The sequence below is a fragment of the Sciurus carolinensis genome, chromosome 13 (assembly GCF_902686445.1).
Source record: "Sciurus carolinensis chromosome 13, mSciCar1.2, whole genome shotgun sequence".
NCBI classification, from domain to species: Eukaryota; Metazoa; Chordata; class Mammalia; order Rodentia; family Sciuridae; genus Sciurus; species Sciurus carolinensis.
Genome location: NC_062225.1, coordinates 74,406,386 through 74,426,047, shown reverse-complemented (window position 1 = coordinate 74,426,047; position 19,662 = coordinate 74,406,386). Strand labels below are relative to the sequence as shown.

At 37.1% G+C, this 19,662-nt stretch overlaps 1 protein-coding gene across 1 annotated transcript in view; it reads right to left on the bottom strand.

Annotated features, from left to right (window-relative positions):
• Asxl2 (ASXL transcriptional regulator 2) overlaps positions 1-19,662 on the bottom strand; it is a 137,193-nt gene that overhangs the window by 54,162 nt on the left and 63,369 nt on the right. Inside the window, 1 exon segment of the mRNA XM_047522996.1 lies at positions 813-921. Within this exon segment, the coding sequence (XP_047378952.1) occupies positions 813-921 (109 nt within the window).

Below are 19,662 nucleotides of genomic sequence, written 5' to 3'. Positions count from 1 at the left end.
AAATGAACTGGCCAACACCAGTCAAGAATATTTAATCTTCTGAACTTTGGTTTTCTCTATTATAAAAAAAAATTAATAACTACAAGCATGAGTTGTAGTGGAGAATTAAATACAAGTGATGTAAAACATTTGTGCCGTATGCTCCATGGTAAAACCCAATTATCATTCAAATGTACAGTTCTTTTAAGAAGTCAGTGAGAGCTGGGCACTGGGGCACAGCCTCAGGAGGCTAAGGTAGGAGAGGATCACTTGCAGATTTTGAAACTAGCCTGGGGGGTGGGGGGAGTCATTGAAAGTCATTTTTATTTCATCCTTTCATTAAGATAAATTATTACAAAGAATCACTGGGTGCAGGGGCAGTAATCCCAGCAACTAAGAAGGCTGAGGTGACAGCAACTTAGACCCTGTCTCAAAATAAAACATAAAAAGGGCTAGGGATGTAGCTCAGTGGTAAAGAGTCCCTGAGTTCAATCTCTTGGACCTGCCCCCATGCCAGAAAATTATGAAGAACAAAGTTGCTCCTCTGATCTATCTATAGACGGTTATAGATTAGTAAAACTAAATAAACAAATAAATTTTAAAAAGCACTGAGGGCTGGGGGCTAGCAGAATATGTACTTAGCATAAATGGGGCCCTGGGTTGAACCCCCAGCAACAACAAAAACTTATATATATTTGATACAGATTGAAAATATTACCTCTTATTGACAATAAGTTCTTCAAGAACAGAATTCTGTCTCTATGGCTCAAATATTATTTATATATTGCTGTTTCCTGTTTTTTAAAAAATGAGCCCCCAACAAAAATATTTACCTTTAAAGTATATACTCCCATTCTACCTGGAACTTTATAGAAGATGCCCTCTTCACCTCGGGAGTTTGTGTGTAGCATTGCATTCAGGCAGGCAAGAGGGGAAGTCCCACTGCAAAACAAAAAGACGAACACAGTGATTACTTCCTATCTCTGGAAAATATTCTATGTAACACTGATTTAATTTTTTAATTGATCAGTATTCCTTTGATTTAAACATGTTTTATTAATTAAAAGTACATCAATCTAGAAGAGACTATCATGAAGAAAATGGATATAATCATTCTTATATATGTAAAGGAAAAAATAATTCCTCAATCCCAATCCACTATCTAACATTTAAGTCAAGAAAAATACAGAAATAACACAAATACACTTTGTAAACTTTCTTATTTAGCACAAACTTTACAAATGTATAAGAAAATATAGGGAACACAAACACACAGATTCAAATAAACAATATTTATCCTCTTGCATATTGCTACATCAAATTAAATCTGATCTGTGAAACTAATACTTTGTCATGATTTATTATATTTAAACCTATCATGAGATCATTAAACATGTTAAATAGGCTTCTGAATTATTTTGCACGAACCAACTTGAATAAGTATATATTAATTCCCATTTTCTGGAATTTTAGGGTACATAATAATTATCTCAAAGAATACATTACTTTCCTTTTCAATCATAATCAGATTTTACTTTCTTGTTTCTAACAAAATAAACTGCAAGAAAAATTTCTAATTGGTACTCTTGGTTTGTCTTTCCTTTTTATTGTCCTTTCATCAAGAAAATGGTACTAATAGTTTACCACTAAGCCTAATACTGTTTTTTTTGTTGTTGTTGTTGTTATTGTTGTTCTGGTTAGTTACTTGAATATTAAGAAAAAGGAAAGAAAATTATACACTAGGTGTATTTTTTAACATAAATCACATGGAATCATTTGTATTAAAGAGCACAGTATAAAACAGCAGATTGACTAGCAAAAAAAACTAGTAAAATAATTAAAATCAAGAAATTAGATGATGTTAAAATCAAGAAATTAGAAGAGTTTTAAAACAAAAATAATTAAAAAATTGTTAAAAGCAAGCATAAGGGCTGTAGTATTTAAAGGTAGTGCTATTATACTTAAAAGACTATGCGTTCATGTATCTAAGGAAAACAGCAATAATATCACTGTATAGAATATTAAGATATTTCACACCAGAAAAAATTTAAGTGTCAAGCAAACACAATCCTATGGAATGAGGTAGTGGTCTAAAACCTCTAGTCAGAGACTAAATTTTCTAAGAATTTTTCTCACAGAACTTGTGGCACAGGACAACTTAACTATACATTCTCAATGCTTCTCAACCTCAGTTCTCTGCTGGTGCTACTTTGTAACCAAAAATAATCTACTAAAAAAGGCTGCTAGTGAAATGGATGGAACTGAAAGACATTATGTTAAGTGAAATAAATCAGCTTAGACAAATTCTAAGTGGTTCTCATGTACCCATGTTTTAAAAATGTTGATTGGAATGTTTAATAGTGGTTACTAGAGGCTGGGAAGGGTGAAATGAGAGAGAGTGGGAAGCTGTGTAAGGGGCACCCAAAACAGAATATATTCTAGTGTTCCACATAACACAGGGTGGACTACGGTTGAAAATAACCCATTACGTGTTTTACTGAAAACCAGAAGAGAACAACCTAAAGACTTCAAAAACCAAGTACTGATGAGAAAATAGAAACATGAATTACTTTGATCAGTACATATTGTATATATGTATTAAAATATTACACTGCATGCTACAAAAATTATTACATGTTCACTTTTTTTAAAAAAAAGGTCAGGCACAGTGATTCACACCTATAATTGCAATGACTTGGGAGACTGAGGCAGGAAGATTTCAAGTTTGAGACCAGCTAGGGTAATTTAGTAAAACCCTGTTCCAAAGAAAAATGGAAATGCCAGGCACAATGGTGCATGCCTGTAATCCCAGAAGCTTGGGAGGCTGAGACAGGAGAATCCAGAGTTCAAAGCAGCCTCAGCAAAAGTGAGACACTAAGCAACTCAGTGAGACCCTGTCTCTAAATAAAATACAAAACAGGGCTGGGCATGTGGCTCAGTGGTACAGTGGCCCTGAGTTCAATCCCCAGTACCCCCCTACAACCAAAAAAAAAAAAAAAAAAAAAAAGGTTGGGTATACATCTTTGTGGTGGAGAATTCCTGGGTTCAATCCACAGTACTGGGTATAAAAATTTAATGTTGGCCAAGATGACGGACTAGAGGGCGGCTGCATTTCACGCTGCTCCAGGACGCAAGATTCAAAAGAGGAGATAGTGAGAGACTTGGGACCAACTCAAAGCTGCCGGGTGAGTCTCTCCTGTTGGGGAGGCGTCCCGGATGGGGCGGTAGCCCCAGAATGCAGGGAATTTGTGAAGTGGAGTTGCTCGGCGAGACGCCCCTCCCCCTGCTGGAGCGGTAAACACGGACAACTGGGATCATCGTAGAGGAGGCGGCTGAGCACAGCGCTTGGACTCGAGCAGCCGCTGGGGCTCCGGGCAGCTGCCTGGGGAGGAGCTGTGTGGCGAGCTGTTTGGACCCAGAACGACCGCTTCTGAACACCGGGGGGTTGCCCGGAGGAGGAGGAGAGGCCCGGCGGGTCGCTTGGTCTAGGAGTGACTGCATCAGAGCCACGGGCGGTTGCCAGAGGAGGAGCTGCGTGACGAGCTGTTTGAACTCGGAGCAGCTGCTCCAGAACACTGGTGGCCTGCCTGGAGGAGGAGAGCGGTGGGACGCTTGGTCTGGGAGTGACTGCATCAGAGCCACGGGTGGTTGCCAGAGGAGGCGGCGAGTGGTGAGTTCATTGGACTAAAAATGACCGCTCCTGAACACTGGTGGCCTGCCTGGAGGAGGAGCGTGGTGAGTCACTTGGTCTCGGAGCCACTGCTCCTGAACACCCGGGGGGCTACCCCAAGGAGGAGGAGGAGGAACAGGGCGGGTCACTTGGACTTGGAGTGACTGCCTAGGGCTACGGGTGGTTGGCGGGAGGAGGAGACCCGAAGTGAGTTGTTTGGACTCCTAGTGACTGCGTCGGAAACCGGGCGGCTGTCCGGAGGAGGAGGTGTGTGGTGGGTCTCTGGGTCTCGGAGCTATTGTACGGGGCTCCAGGTGGTGGCTCAGGGGAGGGGCTGCATAGCCAGTCGACTGGTGCAGAGCAGGGTCCCAGGAGCTAGGTGGCTTCTTGCTGGAAGAGCCGCACAGAGACACGCCTAGGGGCGGAGCGAAGTTTCCAGGGCGGCGGGCAGATTCTCTGGGACAGGCAGCCTAAGGAGACTCGCCTGCGAAGGGTGAGGCTCCCAGGCCCAGGACGTAGGTCCGGGCCCTGGGGATCGTTGCAGAGGAAGACAGCCCAGCCCAGGTGGTAGTTGTAGATTGAGGGGAACCTCTAGGAGGGCAACTGACAAGCGAGACGTCCCCACTGAGTGACTCTTCCCGGCCGGGGGAGGTTTTCCCACAGGGATGGTAAAACCAGAGACACAGGTACAAACAGGCCTTGCCTCAGCCCGCAGTCTAGTTCCCCATTGGATGACCATTGGTCAACAAGTGGAGGCACCTCTGCCCGCTAGCAGGGAATATACGCCACCTGAGGGTCACCATCCCTAGAGAGGCAGCTTCCTTGTGGAGCTCCGCATTATCAACTTCCTCCAAGACTTCAGGCTACTGAAGGATGAGAGGGGATATACTAGCAATCTTCAGGGACATTATAAGTCGATAGAGGAAATCTGCAATATCTTAATGACCCACTGATTCCTGAACAATATGAGAAAACAAGGGAAGAAAATGCCCCAAACAAATCTAGATGTTACATCAATAAAATCCAACGACAGCATGGCAGAAGAAATGACAGAAAGGGAGTTCAGAATGTACATAATTAAAATGATTAGGGAAGCAAACGATGAGATGAAAGAGCAAATGCAGGCATTGAACGATCGCACCAATCGAACTCTACTATAAAGCAATAGTAACAAAAACGGCATGGTATTGGTACCAAAATAGAAAGGTGGATCAATGGTACAGAATAGAGGACACGGACACAAACCCAAATAAATACAATTTTCTCATACTAGACAAAGGGGCCAAAATATGCAATGGAGAAAAGATAGCCTCTTCAGCAAATGGTGCTGGGAAAATTGGAAATCCATATGCAACAGAATGAAACTAAACCCATATCTCTCACCACGCACGAAAATAAACTCAAAATGGATTAAGGACCTTGGAATCAGACCAGAGACCTTGCATCTTATAGAAGAAAAAGTAGGTCCAGAGCTTCAACATGTCGGCTTAGGACCAGACTTCCTCAACAGGACTCCCATAGCACAAGAAATAAAAGCAAGAATTAATAACTGGGATAGATTCAAACTAAAAAGCTTTCTCTCAGCAAAGGAAACTATCAGCAATGCGAAGAAAGAGCCTACAGAGTGGGAGAAATCTTTGCCAATCATACTTCAGATAGAGCGCTAATCTCCAGAATCTATAAAGAACTCAAAAAAACTCTACACCAAGAATGTAAATAATCCAACTGACAAATGGGCTAAGGAAATGAATAGACACTTCACAGAAGAAGATCTACAAGCAATCAACAAACATATGGAAAAATGTTCAACATCTCTAGTAATAAGAGAAATGCAAATCAAAACCACCCTAAGATTCCATCTCACCCCAATTAGAATGGCGATTATCAAGAATACAAGCAACAACAGGTGTTGGCGAGGATGTGGGGAGAAAGGTACACTCTTACATTGCTGGTGGGGCTGCAAATTAGTGCATCCACTCTGGAAAGCAGTGTGGAGATTCCTTAGAAAACTTGGAATGGAAACACCATTTGACCCAGCTATCCCACTCCTTGGCCTATACCCAAAGGACTTAAAATCAGCATATTACAGAGATACAGCCACATCAATGTTCATAGCTGCTCAGTTCACAATAGCCAGATTGTGGAACCAACCTAGATGTCCTTCAATTGATGAATGGATAAAGAAACTGTGGTATATATATACAATGGAATATTACTCAGCCATAAAGAATGATGAAATTATGGCATTTGCAGGCAATGGATGAAACTGGAGAATATCATGCTAAGTGAGATAAGCCAATCTCAAAAAACCAAAGGAAGAATGATATCGCTAATAAGTGGATGATGACACATAATGGGGGGTGGGAAGGGTTAGTGTTGGGGTTGGAGTTGGGTTTAGGGAGGGGGGCAGGAATGGAGGAAGGAAGGACTGTACAGATGGAGGGGAAGGGTGGGAGGGGAGGGGGGGAAGGGAAAAAATGGCAGAATGAATCAAACAACATTACCCTATGTAAATTTATGATTACACAAATGGTATGCCTTTACGCCATGTACAGACAGAGAAACAACATGTATCCCATTTGTTTATAATAAAAAAAAAAAATTTAATGTTTAAGGAGATGGAAATGTTTAACTACCCTTGATCTGATCATTATATACTATATACACATGTATCAAATTATCACAATACCCCTATAAATTTGTATGATTAAAATAATAACTTTTTAAAAATCAAATAGGGAGGGGCTGAGATTGTGGCTCAGTGGTAGAGCACTTGCCTAGCGTGTGTGAAGCACTGGATTCAATTCTCAGCACCGCATATAAACAAATAAATAAAATAAAATAAAGGTTCATCAACATCTAAAAAATATTTAAAAATAAATTAAATAGGGCTGGGGAGATAGCTCAGCTGGGCAAGCACAAGGCCCTGAGTTCGATCCCCAGTACCGCCAAAAAAAAAAAAAAAAAAAAAAAAAAAAAAAAAAAAAAAAAAAAAATTAATTAATTGATTAACTAACTAAAATAGGGCGTTAGGAAAAATGGCAACCACTGGTGGTCCCAGTTACTTAGGAGGTTGAGACAGTTGAACTACTTCAGTCCAGGTATTTGGGGTTAGACTGGGAATATACCAAGATCTTGACTCTTAATGGAAGGGGAGGGGAATAAATAAATATATATGTAGGTACGTACACACACACACACACACACACACACACACACAAACAAATAAAAGGATAAACCAATGAATGAGGCTACAAGGTATATTGGGTATTCCTAAAGGTAAAAGTCATCTGTTGGGGAGAATAGGGACATGTGTCCATTGTCTTTTTATTTGTTTCTTTGTTTTGGTACTGAGGATTGAACCCAGGGGTGCTTAACCATAGAGCCATATACCCAGCCCTATTTATATTTTCTATAGAGACAGGGTCTTACTGAGTTGCTTAGGGCCTCCCTAAGTTGCTGAAGCTGGCTTTGGACGCCTGCCTGAGCCTCCGGAGCTGCTGGGATTACAGGTGAGCACCTAAACAACCAGCCTCCATTGTCTCTTATACTTTGAAAGTGTGGAGGGTTAAAAACTGGAGAGAAGACTTGCATTTCTCATAACAAAATGCAAGGGAAGAAAATGTGTTTTAGATGTATTAAAGGACAAAATATAAAGAGTAGAAGGTATTTAAAAAGTACTATAATCTAGAAGACAGACAAACCTTTCTCCAAAGTACTCACAGGAAAAAATACAGTAACAAAATCAGAGAAATTATACGAGGCTAGAATAACTAACTGCAAAACAAAGGTTTTGGCATAATCTTATGGCAGATATAAGATTAATAATACTAAGAAGAGTTTATTTTAGAAAAAAGATATCGCTAGAAAACAAGGATTAAGTGTATAAAAATACAATTCATAAAACATCAATATAAATGGCCAATAAAACACATGAAAAGCATAAACTTAAAATGGTCAAAAGAAAGCACATTAAATCAAGATGCCATTAGTTAGATCAGAAGAAATCAAATGGATTCAAGTCTCCATTAAAGTCTTGTACTAGAGTCCATTCTCTGCTTAGTATGTTGCATTCTCTGGTTAATATAGTTACATAAGATATTCCCACTGAAGGAAGCTAAATGAACATGGGATTCTATGTACTACTTTTGCAGTTTCCTGTGAAATCTCTGGGAATACTGATCCAAAAATCCTACTTGAATCTATCCTACAAAAAACTAAGGCCACGAGGACTTAGGGACATATCTGCAAGGATTTATTCCACCATTGTTAGAAGCACTGAAACACTGAAAAGACTTCAGAAGTCCATTTATAAAATATCAAAAGGATATAAGCCATAACAGCTAAGTTAATAGTTGAACAGTGCTAAATTTTATGAAGCATCTTATTTAGCCCTCACAATAATCCTACAAGGCAGGCAAAATTATTACATCATTTTTGCAATGAAGAAATGAATATATAAGTGTTATGAGCTAGTCAAGATCACACATAAAATGGTAAAGCCAAGATTTCAGTGAGAATAAAGAAAGCAGAAGCAGAACAGGAAAGAGATGGCTTTTAAAAAGGGAACACAGGAACTGGGGTTGTGGTTCAGTGGTAGAGTGCTTGCCTGGCATGTGTGAGGCCCTGGGTTTGATCCTCAGCACCACATATAAATAAATAAAAAATAAAGGTCCACTGACAACTTAAAAAAAAAAAACATTAATTAATTAATTTTAAAAAAGGGGGGGAACATCAAAAAACCAAGAAACAAACAAAAATCCATGTTCAATAACCTACTTGTTGAGTACTCAATTTCAATATTAAGTACCCATTCTGTATAGAGTAATAAAGTAAGGTCTATGGATCCAAAAAGGAAAGATTTCTTAGCTCAGAGTCTAATAAGGAAGATAGAGTAGGGAACAAATTGCACACGACACTGTGATCATTGCTATTAATACACAGGCTCATAATCCCAATCCAAAACACTTAGGCCAAATATTTCAGACATAATTTTTTTTTTTTTGGGGGGGGGGATTCTGTAACACTGCTAACGAGATGGAGGGCAGCAGCCCATAATTAAACACAATGAAACATGATAAACTAAGTGGAATAAACAAAGATTATGTATACACTCCTGTCAGAAATGGTGTTGTCAAATGAATTTTGGTGCTAAATATATGAAGAAACTTAATTTTTCAAGCATCTGGGATATCAGAATCATGGATAAGAACTGCAGTCCTGTACACATAAAGTGTTTTAAGACGGGGAAAAAAAAAATCAGTCTAGGGCTTAGTAATTAGAACAAAATACTGACAACAAAAATAGTACTTAAACTGGGTACAGTGGCACAGGTCTGTAATCCCAGCAAATCAGGAGGCTGAGGCAGATGGATTCCAAGTTCAAGGACATCCTGTGCAACTTAGTAAGACTGTGTCTCAAAATAAGTAATAAAAAGGACTAGGGATATGGTTCAATGGTAAAGCCTCCCTGGGTTCAATCCCCAGTACCAAAATTAATGGTCCTTAAAGTGAAACCTGTAACATGAAAGAAAAGGGTGCACATATCTGGTGAAAAGACTTGGTGAAAGGTAACTCTACAGATACCGTCATGAAATTTTCCTTGCAAATCTGGGTATGATTTTCCTTTGAAGGAAACCAGAAAGATCTGAAAAACTCATAAGATAACCATGTAAAACAAAATTCAGATTTGATCTCAGGAAAATACAAAAACAAACCAAAGACAATCCTTGCAGTGTTTACTTGTTATGAATAATGAAAAAACAGCAGAGGAGTAAAATAGAATACAATGTCCATGACAGCAAGAACAGGCCTTCAAAGAACAAAGCTCTAGAATTAAATAAAAACTGAATGATTTTTAAGAAATAAGACATCACCTGTATGGGTGACAAAATCCTAGCAGAGAGATCAGTACCAATGCATAAAGTCAAGTAAATAAAGTAGGGGGTAATTACTGATACCTGAAGCAACTGAAGCAAGAACCACTTCAAAAAGATTATATAATCATCATGGGAAAGTTTGTAATCTTGCGTTTCTGTGCTCAAGAAATAAAAGGTAGGAGTTGTTTAAAGGAAAGAAACAAGTGCAATGCTATACTTTTATGCTGAATCTATTTGGACACAAAGCTCAAAGAATAGCACTAACTTGGAACATATCGCCATTGACCTTTTTCAGTGCTTTTTGCAGTAAAAGTGGTTCCTTAGCAATAGCTAGTAGTGCTGAGAGACAAGAGGTCATAATTGCACTACTTAGATAAACCAAATACACTCATGAAACTGATGAAATTATAAAAAGAGCCAGATTAAGGTATTCAGACCAATATGAATTCAGACATCAGTGTGGCCCTAGCCAAATCACTTAAGCACCTTTAATCTTACTCATTTATAAAATGGAGGTAACATCACCCACCTTTTAACATGATTTTACAGGAGTCTGGGGGGGGGGGGAGGTGAATATAGATACATATGTAGCAAGTCACAGAATCAAGACTCAGTAACTATGGTGGTTACTTTAACAATCTGCTCCTCCACCCTAGACTGGTGGTATTCAACTGTTCCCTATCTCAAGTGACAGTAATCTCACTCTCAACCAATCTATTCTCCACTGTGAAATCACAGTAACCTTTTAAAAACATATGATCATGCTACCTTCTGTCCATCTTAAAAATCATTCATATCACAACATTCTAAGAATGAAATTAAAAAAAAAAAAAAAAAAAAAAAAACATGATTTGACCTTGATCATTCTTTTACAATCTCTGCTCCAGACTCCTCCAGCCTTTTTTCATGTTGTAACTTACAATTCTTCTGACTTACTGGCTTAATGACTGTTTGCAATGATAATCCTGACTTCCTTTTCTCCTAGCAAGCACCAATTCACTCTTCAGGTTTCAGCTTTAATATCTCTTGCTTGAGGAAGTCACTTCTATGTTCTATACTTCTCAAAAATATGTACCATTTATAACTACATATGCTATAAGGAAAATATGTCAATTTAACATCTGACTCTGCTGGAGCAGTGGAGCACACCTGTAATCCCAGTAATTTGGGAGGCAGAGGCAGGAGGATCACAAGTTCAAGGCCAATCTGAGCAACTTAGCAAGGTCCTGTCTCAAAATAAAAAACAAAAAAGGGTTGGGGATGTCGCTCAGTGGTTAAGTGCCCCTGGGTGGTTCAATCCCCAATACCAAAAATAAAAAATAAATAAACAAAAATTTAAAAATCTAAAAAAAAATAAAAATAAAAATAAAAAATCTGACTCCATCATGGGCCAGCCAGATTCATTAGTGTGTAATTTTTATTTAGGGTCTCCAGGAAGCAGATTCTCTTTTCTACTCTATTTGTGACATTCAAAAACATCCAACTCTGGGGTCTGAGAGCAGCAGTCATCTTGTAATTATGATGGATGAATATGGTGAAAATGGAGCAAACATGAAGGCAGCAGAGCCAAAACTGGAGCACCTCAATCAAGTTTTGTCTGTTTTTTTTTTTTTCCATTTATATTAAATAGCGAAATTTCCTTTAGCAAGTTTACTTTGTGTTTTGTTATTTACTACTGAAAATATCTGATACAAAGTACCTAAGGCATTCAAATCTTTAGAAATATGAGGAAGAAACAAAAGGTATGAGAGATTAAAAGTAAACAAACAAGTCTTTCATTAAAAACATTACTTTTATGAATCAAAAATATATATTAGGGCTGGGGAGATAGCTCAGCTGGTAGAGTGCTTGCCTTGCAAGCACAAGGCCCTGAGTTCGATCCCCAGTACCGCAAAAAAAAAAAAAAAAATAGTATATTAAATCATAATGTGAAAAGAGGCAAGGTGCTACCCAAACCTGTTACAGACTAATTTAATACTCAGAAACATTTTTCTCACTTTCCCCCCTAAATATTGAGCTTCCTGGATTAAGAAATTACCAAACTGGAATATAGGCAAGAAAACATGAAGACGCAGTTTGTTTTACTGTTTTCATTCCTCTTTTACGCCAACATGTGTTACCTCACAATATATTATATTAAGTGAAATATATTTCCCTGCCACAATGATGTTGATTTGGTCTTGACCACAAGACTTCATTTGGTCAATGAAATGATACAGAAGTGGAGGCTAAAATGTGTCAGCATCATCGTTCAGCTAATTTTTGTGACTGCTGTAACAGCATGGCTACTGATTCCACTGATTCTAGCAGAAAAAGAGAATAATCTACAGCCAAATCTCACAAAAATAACTTAACCTAATCTAACCCAAAGATATGAAGAAGGGGAAAAAGTACTTTTTTGTTACAGGTCACTGATATTTTGAGATTGTAATGCAGCAAAATCTGACCAATAAAGTCAGTCCTACATTCCGCATGCAGGAAACAACTGATTTCTTAGCAGTGCTCAATGCCAAACACCAGTAAACAAAATTCTGAAGAAAAATGTGAAAGTCATACAAAGAGACAATAGAAAACATTTGCAAGCCCATAAGAACTTAGGGAAAAGATCACCCATAAACATAACAATTCTATTTGATAATGAAATCTAGCCAACAAAGAAATGAAACAAAATAATTCAGAAATTCTAAAACTGTATATTCAGCTTCAATTAGGTAATATAATAGAAATGTAAATATTTTCTATTTTTTTTAACTTCCATTTTAAAAATGACAACATATCCTCAATGTGTTTTTCTTTTTCCTCAACTTCAGAAATCATGTAGTAATTAATATTTTCTCATAGTGAAGAAACTAAAGTCTAGCAAATTTCTTAGTTTTTCCAGTTAATGCAGTAAACAATGGTTATTCCTAAAGACTTTCAGAGTATTTTTCTGTGAACATTTTTCATTACTGATTGACTATAAATGTTTTATTATTAGGTGTAATTTTTACAAAAGTATTAGTCAAAAAATATGTGAATAAACTATTAAAATAAGGAATCTTATGAACGAGCTTGGCTCTCTTTCAAAGTCAGTTCCTTTTTACAAGGCATGCTATTAAAAACAAAAATTAAAATAGCAGGTAAGATGGGAAACTGCACACAGAGTGAAATGAAGGGCATCTATCTAGTCAAAGAGAAAATAGATTTTTAAAAGCAAGATATTTTTGATTAAGTACAAAAACACATATATTCAAAAAGAGAATCAGATTCCTATATTCCCACAAATACAAAGAAAGGGGTACATCTACATGACAAAAACTAACAGACAAGCCGAAGATGAAGAAAATGAGATCTGGCTGTTTTTCTGTTTTGTTTTTGCGGGGGGGGGGGGGGGGGGGGTGTGCGCGCGCATTGTACTGGGGATTGAATGCAGGGACACTTTATCACAAGTTTTTATTTCCTTTTTATTTTGAGGCACTTGCTGAGTATGACCTCAAACTTGTGATCCTCCTGTCTCAGTTTTCCAAGTTGCTAGGATTACAGGTATGCACCATCGTGCCCTGTCAAAATCAACTGGTTTTAAATGAGTATGTTTAGACCATATTACCAAAATATTTACTCATTTGAAATACACGATAAAAATCTTGAGGGAGGAAATTAGCTTTTCACTTACAGAATATCAATATAAAAGCATTTTTGGCACTTTGATGATAAATTTACTAAGTTCATTTCAAAAAGAATTACAAAAGCTTTGCAGATCCATGATATAATGGCTTACATGTTAAAATTTACCTTTAATCTACAATAAATATTTCATCTATAATAAACTGGACAAATAATTCATTGTTTAGATACACAGACTAAAGACATTCTGAATGTTGTTCTTGAAGGGATTAAACTGTTACTTATCCTAAAGCAACAAATGCACATAGTAAAAATAATAACCTGTAGAATAAGATAAGAATTCATGTGTTCATGCTGATGTAAGTGACAAACCAATGATTGGGGGTGGGGGGAAATAAGGAAAAATTTCTTGTAGTATAATTACAACAACAACAAAAAAAAGGAATGATGTAATTAGAAAATCATTATATGTGGTAACTACCATAGTAAATTTCAGACAAATATTATTAATGAATGCTGTAGTAAACTCTAAAATGATTCCCAATTCTTACTACTTCCTAGTACACACACCCCTTGTGTAATCCCTTCCCCTCGAGTGTGGGCAGGAACTTCTCCCTTCTAGCAAAGGTGAAGGGATGTCACTACGGTGACTATTTTACATAACACTGCAGTTGCTAGGTGACTCTCCCTTGCTGGCTTTAGAAGGTAGCTATGCTGGGGAGGCACGCATGCCAAAGAACTCAGGACAGCCTACAGCCAACAAAACAAACCAAGGATAACCCAGAAGGATCTAAATCCCGCCACCAACCATGAGAACTTGGAAGTGGATCATTCCCCAATCAAGTCTTCAGATAAGAACTCAGCCCTAGTCAACACCTTGATGGTAGCATAGCAAAGGATCTAGTAAAGCCCTGCTCAGACTCCTCACACAGAAACTGAAATAATTAATGTGTTCTAAGATGCTGGATTTCTGATAATGCTTTTAAGCAACAAGAACTAATAATAAAAGCACAATTAAGTAATACTTAATACCTGTGGTTGAATAGTTAACACATAACAATAATAATGGGGTGTTTAAACCAGTGAGCAAACATGCAATGAGAAACAAGATATTTACTATGTCTCAAAAGTATCTCCCCCGAAAGATACTTAGTCTTTTCAAAGGGGAAAAATTATACCCAACAATGGAGAAATTTGGTAGGTAATGCATAAAACAAGTGATCAAATTATTATCTACCAGACTAGATTGATAACTATTTTGATATTTACCCTGTGGTTATGTAAAAAAAATGTACTTGCCTTTAGAAAATTCATTCTCAAGTGTTAAAAGGTAAATGGGGCATCACGTCTACAATTTCTCCTCAGACATTTCAAAAACACAAATTAGGATAAACAATAAATGTTAATATTCCACAAATCGAGGTAAAGATTTTCTTTGTGCTACTTTTACAACTTTTCTAAAACTTAGCAACTGATAAATAAAAAGTTAAAAAACAATATTATGTACCTGAGAAAAATTTATAAACAATATAGATCATACGAACCAATAAAAAGGAATGAAGTACTAATAAATTCTACAACACAGATTAATTTCAAAGAATCACATGTTATATGATTCCATTTGTAAGAATGTCCAGATATGGCCAATCTACAGAAACAGAAAGCAGATTAGGGACTCACAACAAGAAACAGTATTAACTGTACGCAGGTTTGAGGCATTTTTATTGGAGTAACAAAAATATTCCAAAACTGGATTATAGTGATGGTTGTAAAACTCAGTAAATTTACTAAAAATCGCTGAAAATAATGAAAATAGATGCAGTTTATGGCATATCAACTATACTGCAATAGAGTTCAAACAAAAAAAAAAAAGAAAGAAAAGAAAAAAAAAAAAAAAAAAAAACAATGTGGAGGTGAGCACAGTGGCACTTGCCTGTAATCCTAGCTACCCGGAGGCTGAGGCAGGAGGTTTGCCGGTTCAATGCCAGCCTGGAAAATTTATTGAGATCCTGTCTCAAAATAAAAAAATAAAAAGGGCCAGGGATGTAACTCATTGGTAGAGAGCTACTGAGTTCAATCCCCAGCAGGGGGTGGGGGGACAGTATGGGAAAAGAAGCTGACTTGGTTTCTCATTCACCACGCGTATTTATAAAGGACCTATCATGTGGCAATGGACTGGGAAGTGCATAAAAGAAATGGTAGAAGTTTCCTTAAGAAGTACATATTCCTACATTTTAAGAATGTTAAGACCAAACTGAGCCAAATTTGTTGGTACATATACACACACTATATAATATCATTTATGTTTAAATTCACATTTTTGTTTTTGTTTTTTATTTTTGCCCTGGACAGATGATGTAAGTTAGTACAAATTTAATTGTGACACATTAAAACTTTAGTCGCTCTCATGTGCCCTTTCCTAGGTCCCAGAACTACCATTAGCATTTGGAGATGTTCTTTGAGACTGTATCTATGCAAATACTGTTTTCTGAAGATAATGTTTACTATATGTGTTGTACTGAAATTTAATTTTTCACTTAAGACTTAAGGGGTATCTTCCCATTGTCAATCCATCTTAGTGTTTTCAATGGCAGTATTTAATTCCATAGTATTCTAGTGCTTGATTGTAAGCATAATTTATTGAACAAATCTCCTCTTATTAAAATTTGCAGTTTTGAAAAAAAAAAAAAACTTTAGTTGCTTTTGCAATTTTGTTATAGATTCAAGAACTGAACAAAGTCAGAAATTCAGGTTTAGAACCTATTATGTCTTCTAATTTATCAGTCATTATTAATCCTCTGGTTTGCAAACAAAGAATACATTTAACTGCAAATGCAGCCACACTTATAGCAAAATAACCATTCTTATTTTTTATAATAAGAAATTAGTGGGTGAATAGCTCACCCTGTAGAATAAGAAATCTTATCTCTATTTTTTAGAGATCCTCCCAAAAATTAACTGATAACTTTTCTCATAAATAATCATGCCAATTTTTTCCACTGAAAGTCCAGTCATTTTCACCATTGTTTCTTTCATTTTTATTTTTTTCTGGCTTAAAGATACAAACCAAAAATGTAAACAAACAGCTGGGGTTGTGGCTCAGTGGTAGAGTACTTGCCTAGCATGTGTGAGGCACTGGGTTCAGTTCCCAGCACTGCACATAAATAAATAAATAAATAAATAAATAAATGTCCATTGACAACTAGAAAATACTTTTTAAAAAATATAAATTACATTGGAATGAAGTTCTTAAGTACCCAGGGCCCATCAACTTTAAGTAAAAACCAAAGTCAATTCCTCAGTTTTAGCTTGCTTTGTCTTGTCTATAGCATTCCTCAGTGGAAAGGCTCTTGCCAAAACCTAGTTTATTCCCTAGTTTTCTTAATTCTGAATCATCACATTGTAGGCCCATGTTAACAGAAATCCCCACTCCCATCCTTCACAACTATAAACTTTTATCGGATCTTTTATGTAACAGGGTAAAATGAACATTTACTGACCTGTATTAAAAGTTACATGCTTACGTTGCTGGTGGGGCTGCAAATTAGTGCAGCCACTCTGGAAAGCAGTGTGGAGACTCCTTAGAAAACTTGGAATGGAACCACCATTTGACCCAGCTATCCCACTCCTTGGCCTATACCCAAAGGACTTAAAAATCAGCATACTACAGAGATACAGCCACATCAATGTTCATAGCTGCTCAGTTCACAATAGCCAGATTGTGGAACCAACCTAGATGTCCTTCAATTGATGAATGGATAAAGAAACTGTGGTATATATATACAATGGAATATTACTCAGCCATAAAGAATGATAAAATTATGGCATTTGCAGGCAAATGGATGAAATTGGAGAATATCATGCTAAGTGAGATAAGCCAATCTCCAAAAACCAAAGGACGAATGATATCACTAATAAGTGGATGATGACACATAATGGGGGGTGGGAGGGGTTAGTGTTAGGGTTAGAGTTAGGGTTGGGGGGGGCAAGAATGGAGGAAGAAAGGACTGTATAGAGGGAAAAGAGGGGTGGGAGGGATGGGGGGAAGGGAAAAAATAACAGAATGAATCAAACAACATTACCCTATGTAAATTTATGATTACACAAATGGTATGCCTTTATGCCATGTACAAACAGAGAAACAACATGTATCCCATTTGTTTACAATAAAAAAAGTAAAAAAAAAAACAATTGAATCAGAAAAAGAGAAGCAACTTTATTAAAATGTCATATTTAAAACTGAAAAAAAAAAAAAAAGTTATATGCTCTGCTCATTCTACCTTAGGCAAATGTTCTAATATTTCCTACCAATACAGCATGATGGCTACTTCTCCCTCAATACATAAAAATGTACCCTTATCAAGCAGCAACAAAATTCTGTACTTTTTAAAATTGTAATAAAATACACCTAACAAAAAAGTTTGTCATCTTAATTATTTCTAAGTTCAGTAGTTTTAAAGACAATCATAACATTGCACAACCGATCTCCAGAACTCTTACAAAATTGAAACTCCATACCCACTCAACAACAACCACTCCTCCTCCTGATCATTCACTGACCACCATTCTACTTTGTGTCTCTATAAATATGACTACTCCAGGTGCTTTGCATAAGAGCAATCATGTAAAATTTATCTTTTTTTGTCTGACTTATTTCGCTTCATACAATGCCTTCACAGATCATCCATGCTGTAGCACATGTCAGAATTATCCTCCTGTTCAAGGATGAACAATATTCCACTGTATGCATATATTAATGACTGTTTAGTCAATCATCTGTCAACAGACATTTGGGTTGTTTCTACCTTTGACTATTGAGAAAAATGTTGCTATGAGCACTGGTTTTAAAGATGTGTTCAAGTTCCTGTTTTCAATTCTTTTGTGCGTAACAAGAGAAGGAACTGGTGGGCCAAATAAAACCAAGTATTAAAAAATTAATCTTTACTTATCAGTCTACACAACTTTCTCTCTGGCCTCAACACCTACTGACAAGAATCAGGGGCTGGGGATGTAGCTCAGTTGGTAAAGTGCTTGCCTTACAAGCACAAGGCCCTGGGTTCAAATCCCCAGCACCACAAAAAAAAAAAAAAAAAAGAATCAGGTAAATCCCCAGGTTGACAAGGTACTTTATAGGTGGATCTACTCCATTTACCTAAAGATGTTTGGATCTCTTCTGTTATAAAACGGATAACTGTCTAGTCTTTTGCACAAATACATAATGTGGTAGGAACTTACTATGTCCATAAGCATTTCCAATTACTCATAAATTCTTCTTTAAGGTAGACCACCTATATGTCTTCCTATATAATTCTACATACTAGGCTTGATTTATGATAGAAATCAGTAGTTAACAAGGTGACAAAATCGGGGGTAAACTCTTTCCTCTGTCATTTTCCATACTCTGAATTTTCCAAAAATGACCTTGCAACAAATTATCTTTGAAAGTGAAGGGGGAAAAAAAAAAGCGCTTGACATTCTTTCTACGTTATTCTAATGACAGTCCTTCAAATATTTTAAGAATTCTCAGGAAACGCTGAAGTCTACTCCTTTCCATATTATTTTTGGTCTCCTGACTGGAGTTCCTTCTGCAACCAATCTATAGAATCTTAATGCCATAAAACTTTACTATCTGTCTCAAAATTCATCACTGTCTTCAATACTTATTACTGTAATTTCACACTTTTGAAAAAGAGCTTTAAGGGACTTCATCAGTCTAATTTACTTAATCCTAGAGATATTCTCCTTTGCAATAGGTTACCCTGCCTAATTTCTACTTTAATCCTCAATCTTGTTCAAAAATAGTTTTTTTTTCTGGCATGCTTACCTAACTTTATAACAGAACACAAAGAATAAACCTGAACTTTGGCTGGACTCGGTGGTGTACGCCTATAGTCCTAGCGGCTCAGGAGGTTGAGGGAGGAGGACCCTAAGTTCAAAGCCAGCCTCAGCAAGAGCAAGGTGCTAAGCAACTCAGTGAGACTCTGTCTCTAAATAAAATACAAAATAGGTCTGGGAATATGACTCGGTGGTCAAGTATCCTGAGTTCAATCCCTAGCACCATCTCCCCTGCCCTACCTCCTCAAAAAGAAAGGGAAAAAAAAAAAAAAAAAAACCTGAACCTGGGCTAGGGTTGTGGCTCCATGGTATAGCCCTTACCTCACACATATGAGGCACTAGGTTTGATCCTCAGCACCACATAAAAATAATTAAATAAAATAAAGGCATCGTGTCCATCTATAACTAAAAATATTTTAAAAACAAAATTAAACTCAAGAGTGCCTTTATGGTCAGGTGTAGTGGCGCACACCTGTAACCCCAGCAGCTTGAGAGGCTAATGCAGGAGGATTTGTGAGTTCAAAGCCAGCCTCAGCAACTCAGCAATGTGCTAAGAACACAGTGAGACCCTGTCTCTAAATAAATACAAAACAGGGCTGGGGATGTGGTTCAGTGGTTAGTGCCCCTGAGTTCAAACTCTAGTACAAAAAGAAAAAAAAAAGCTTTATGGAAAAACAATAAGTTTAGAAATCACCAA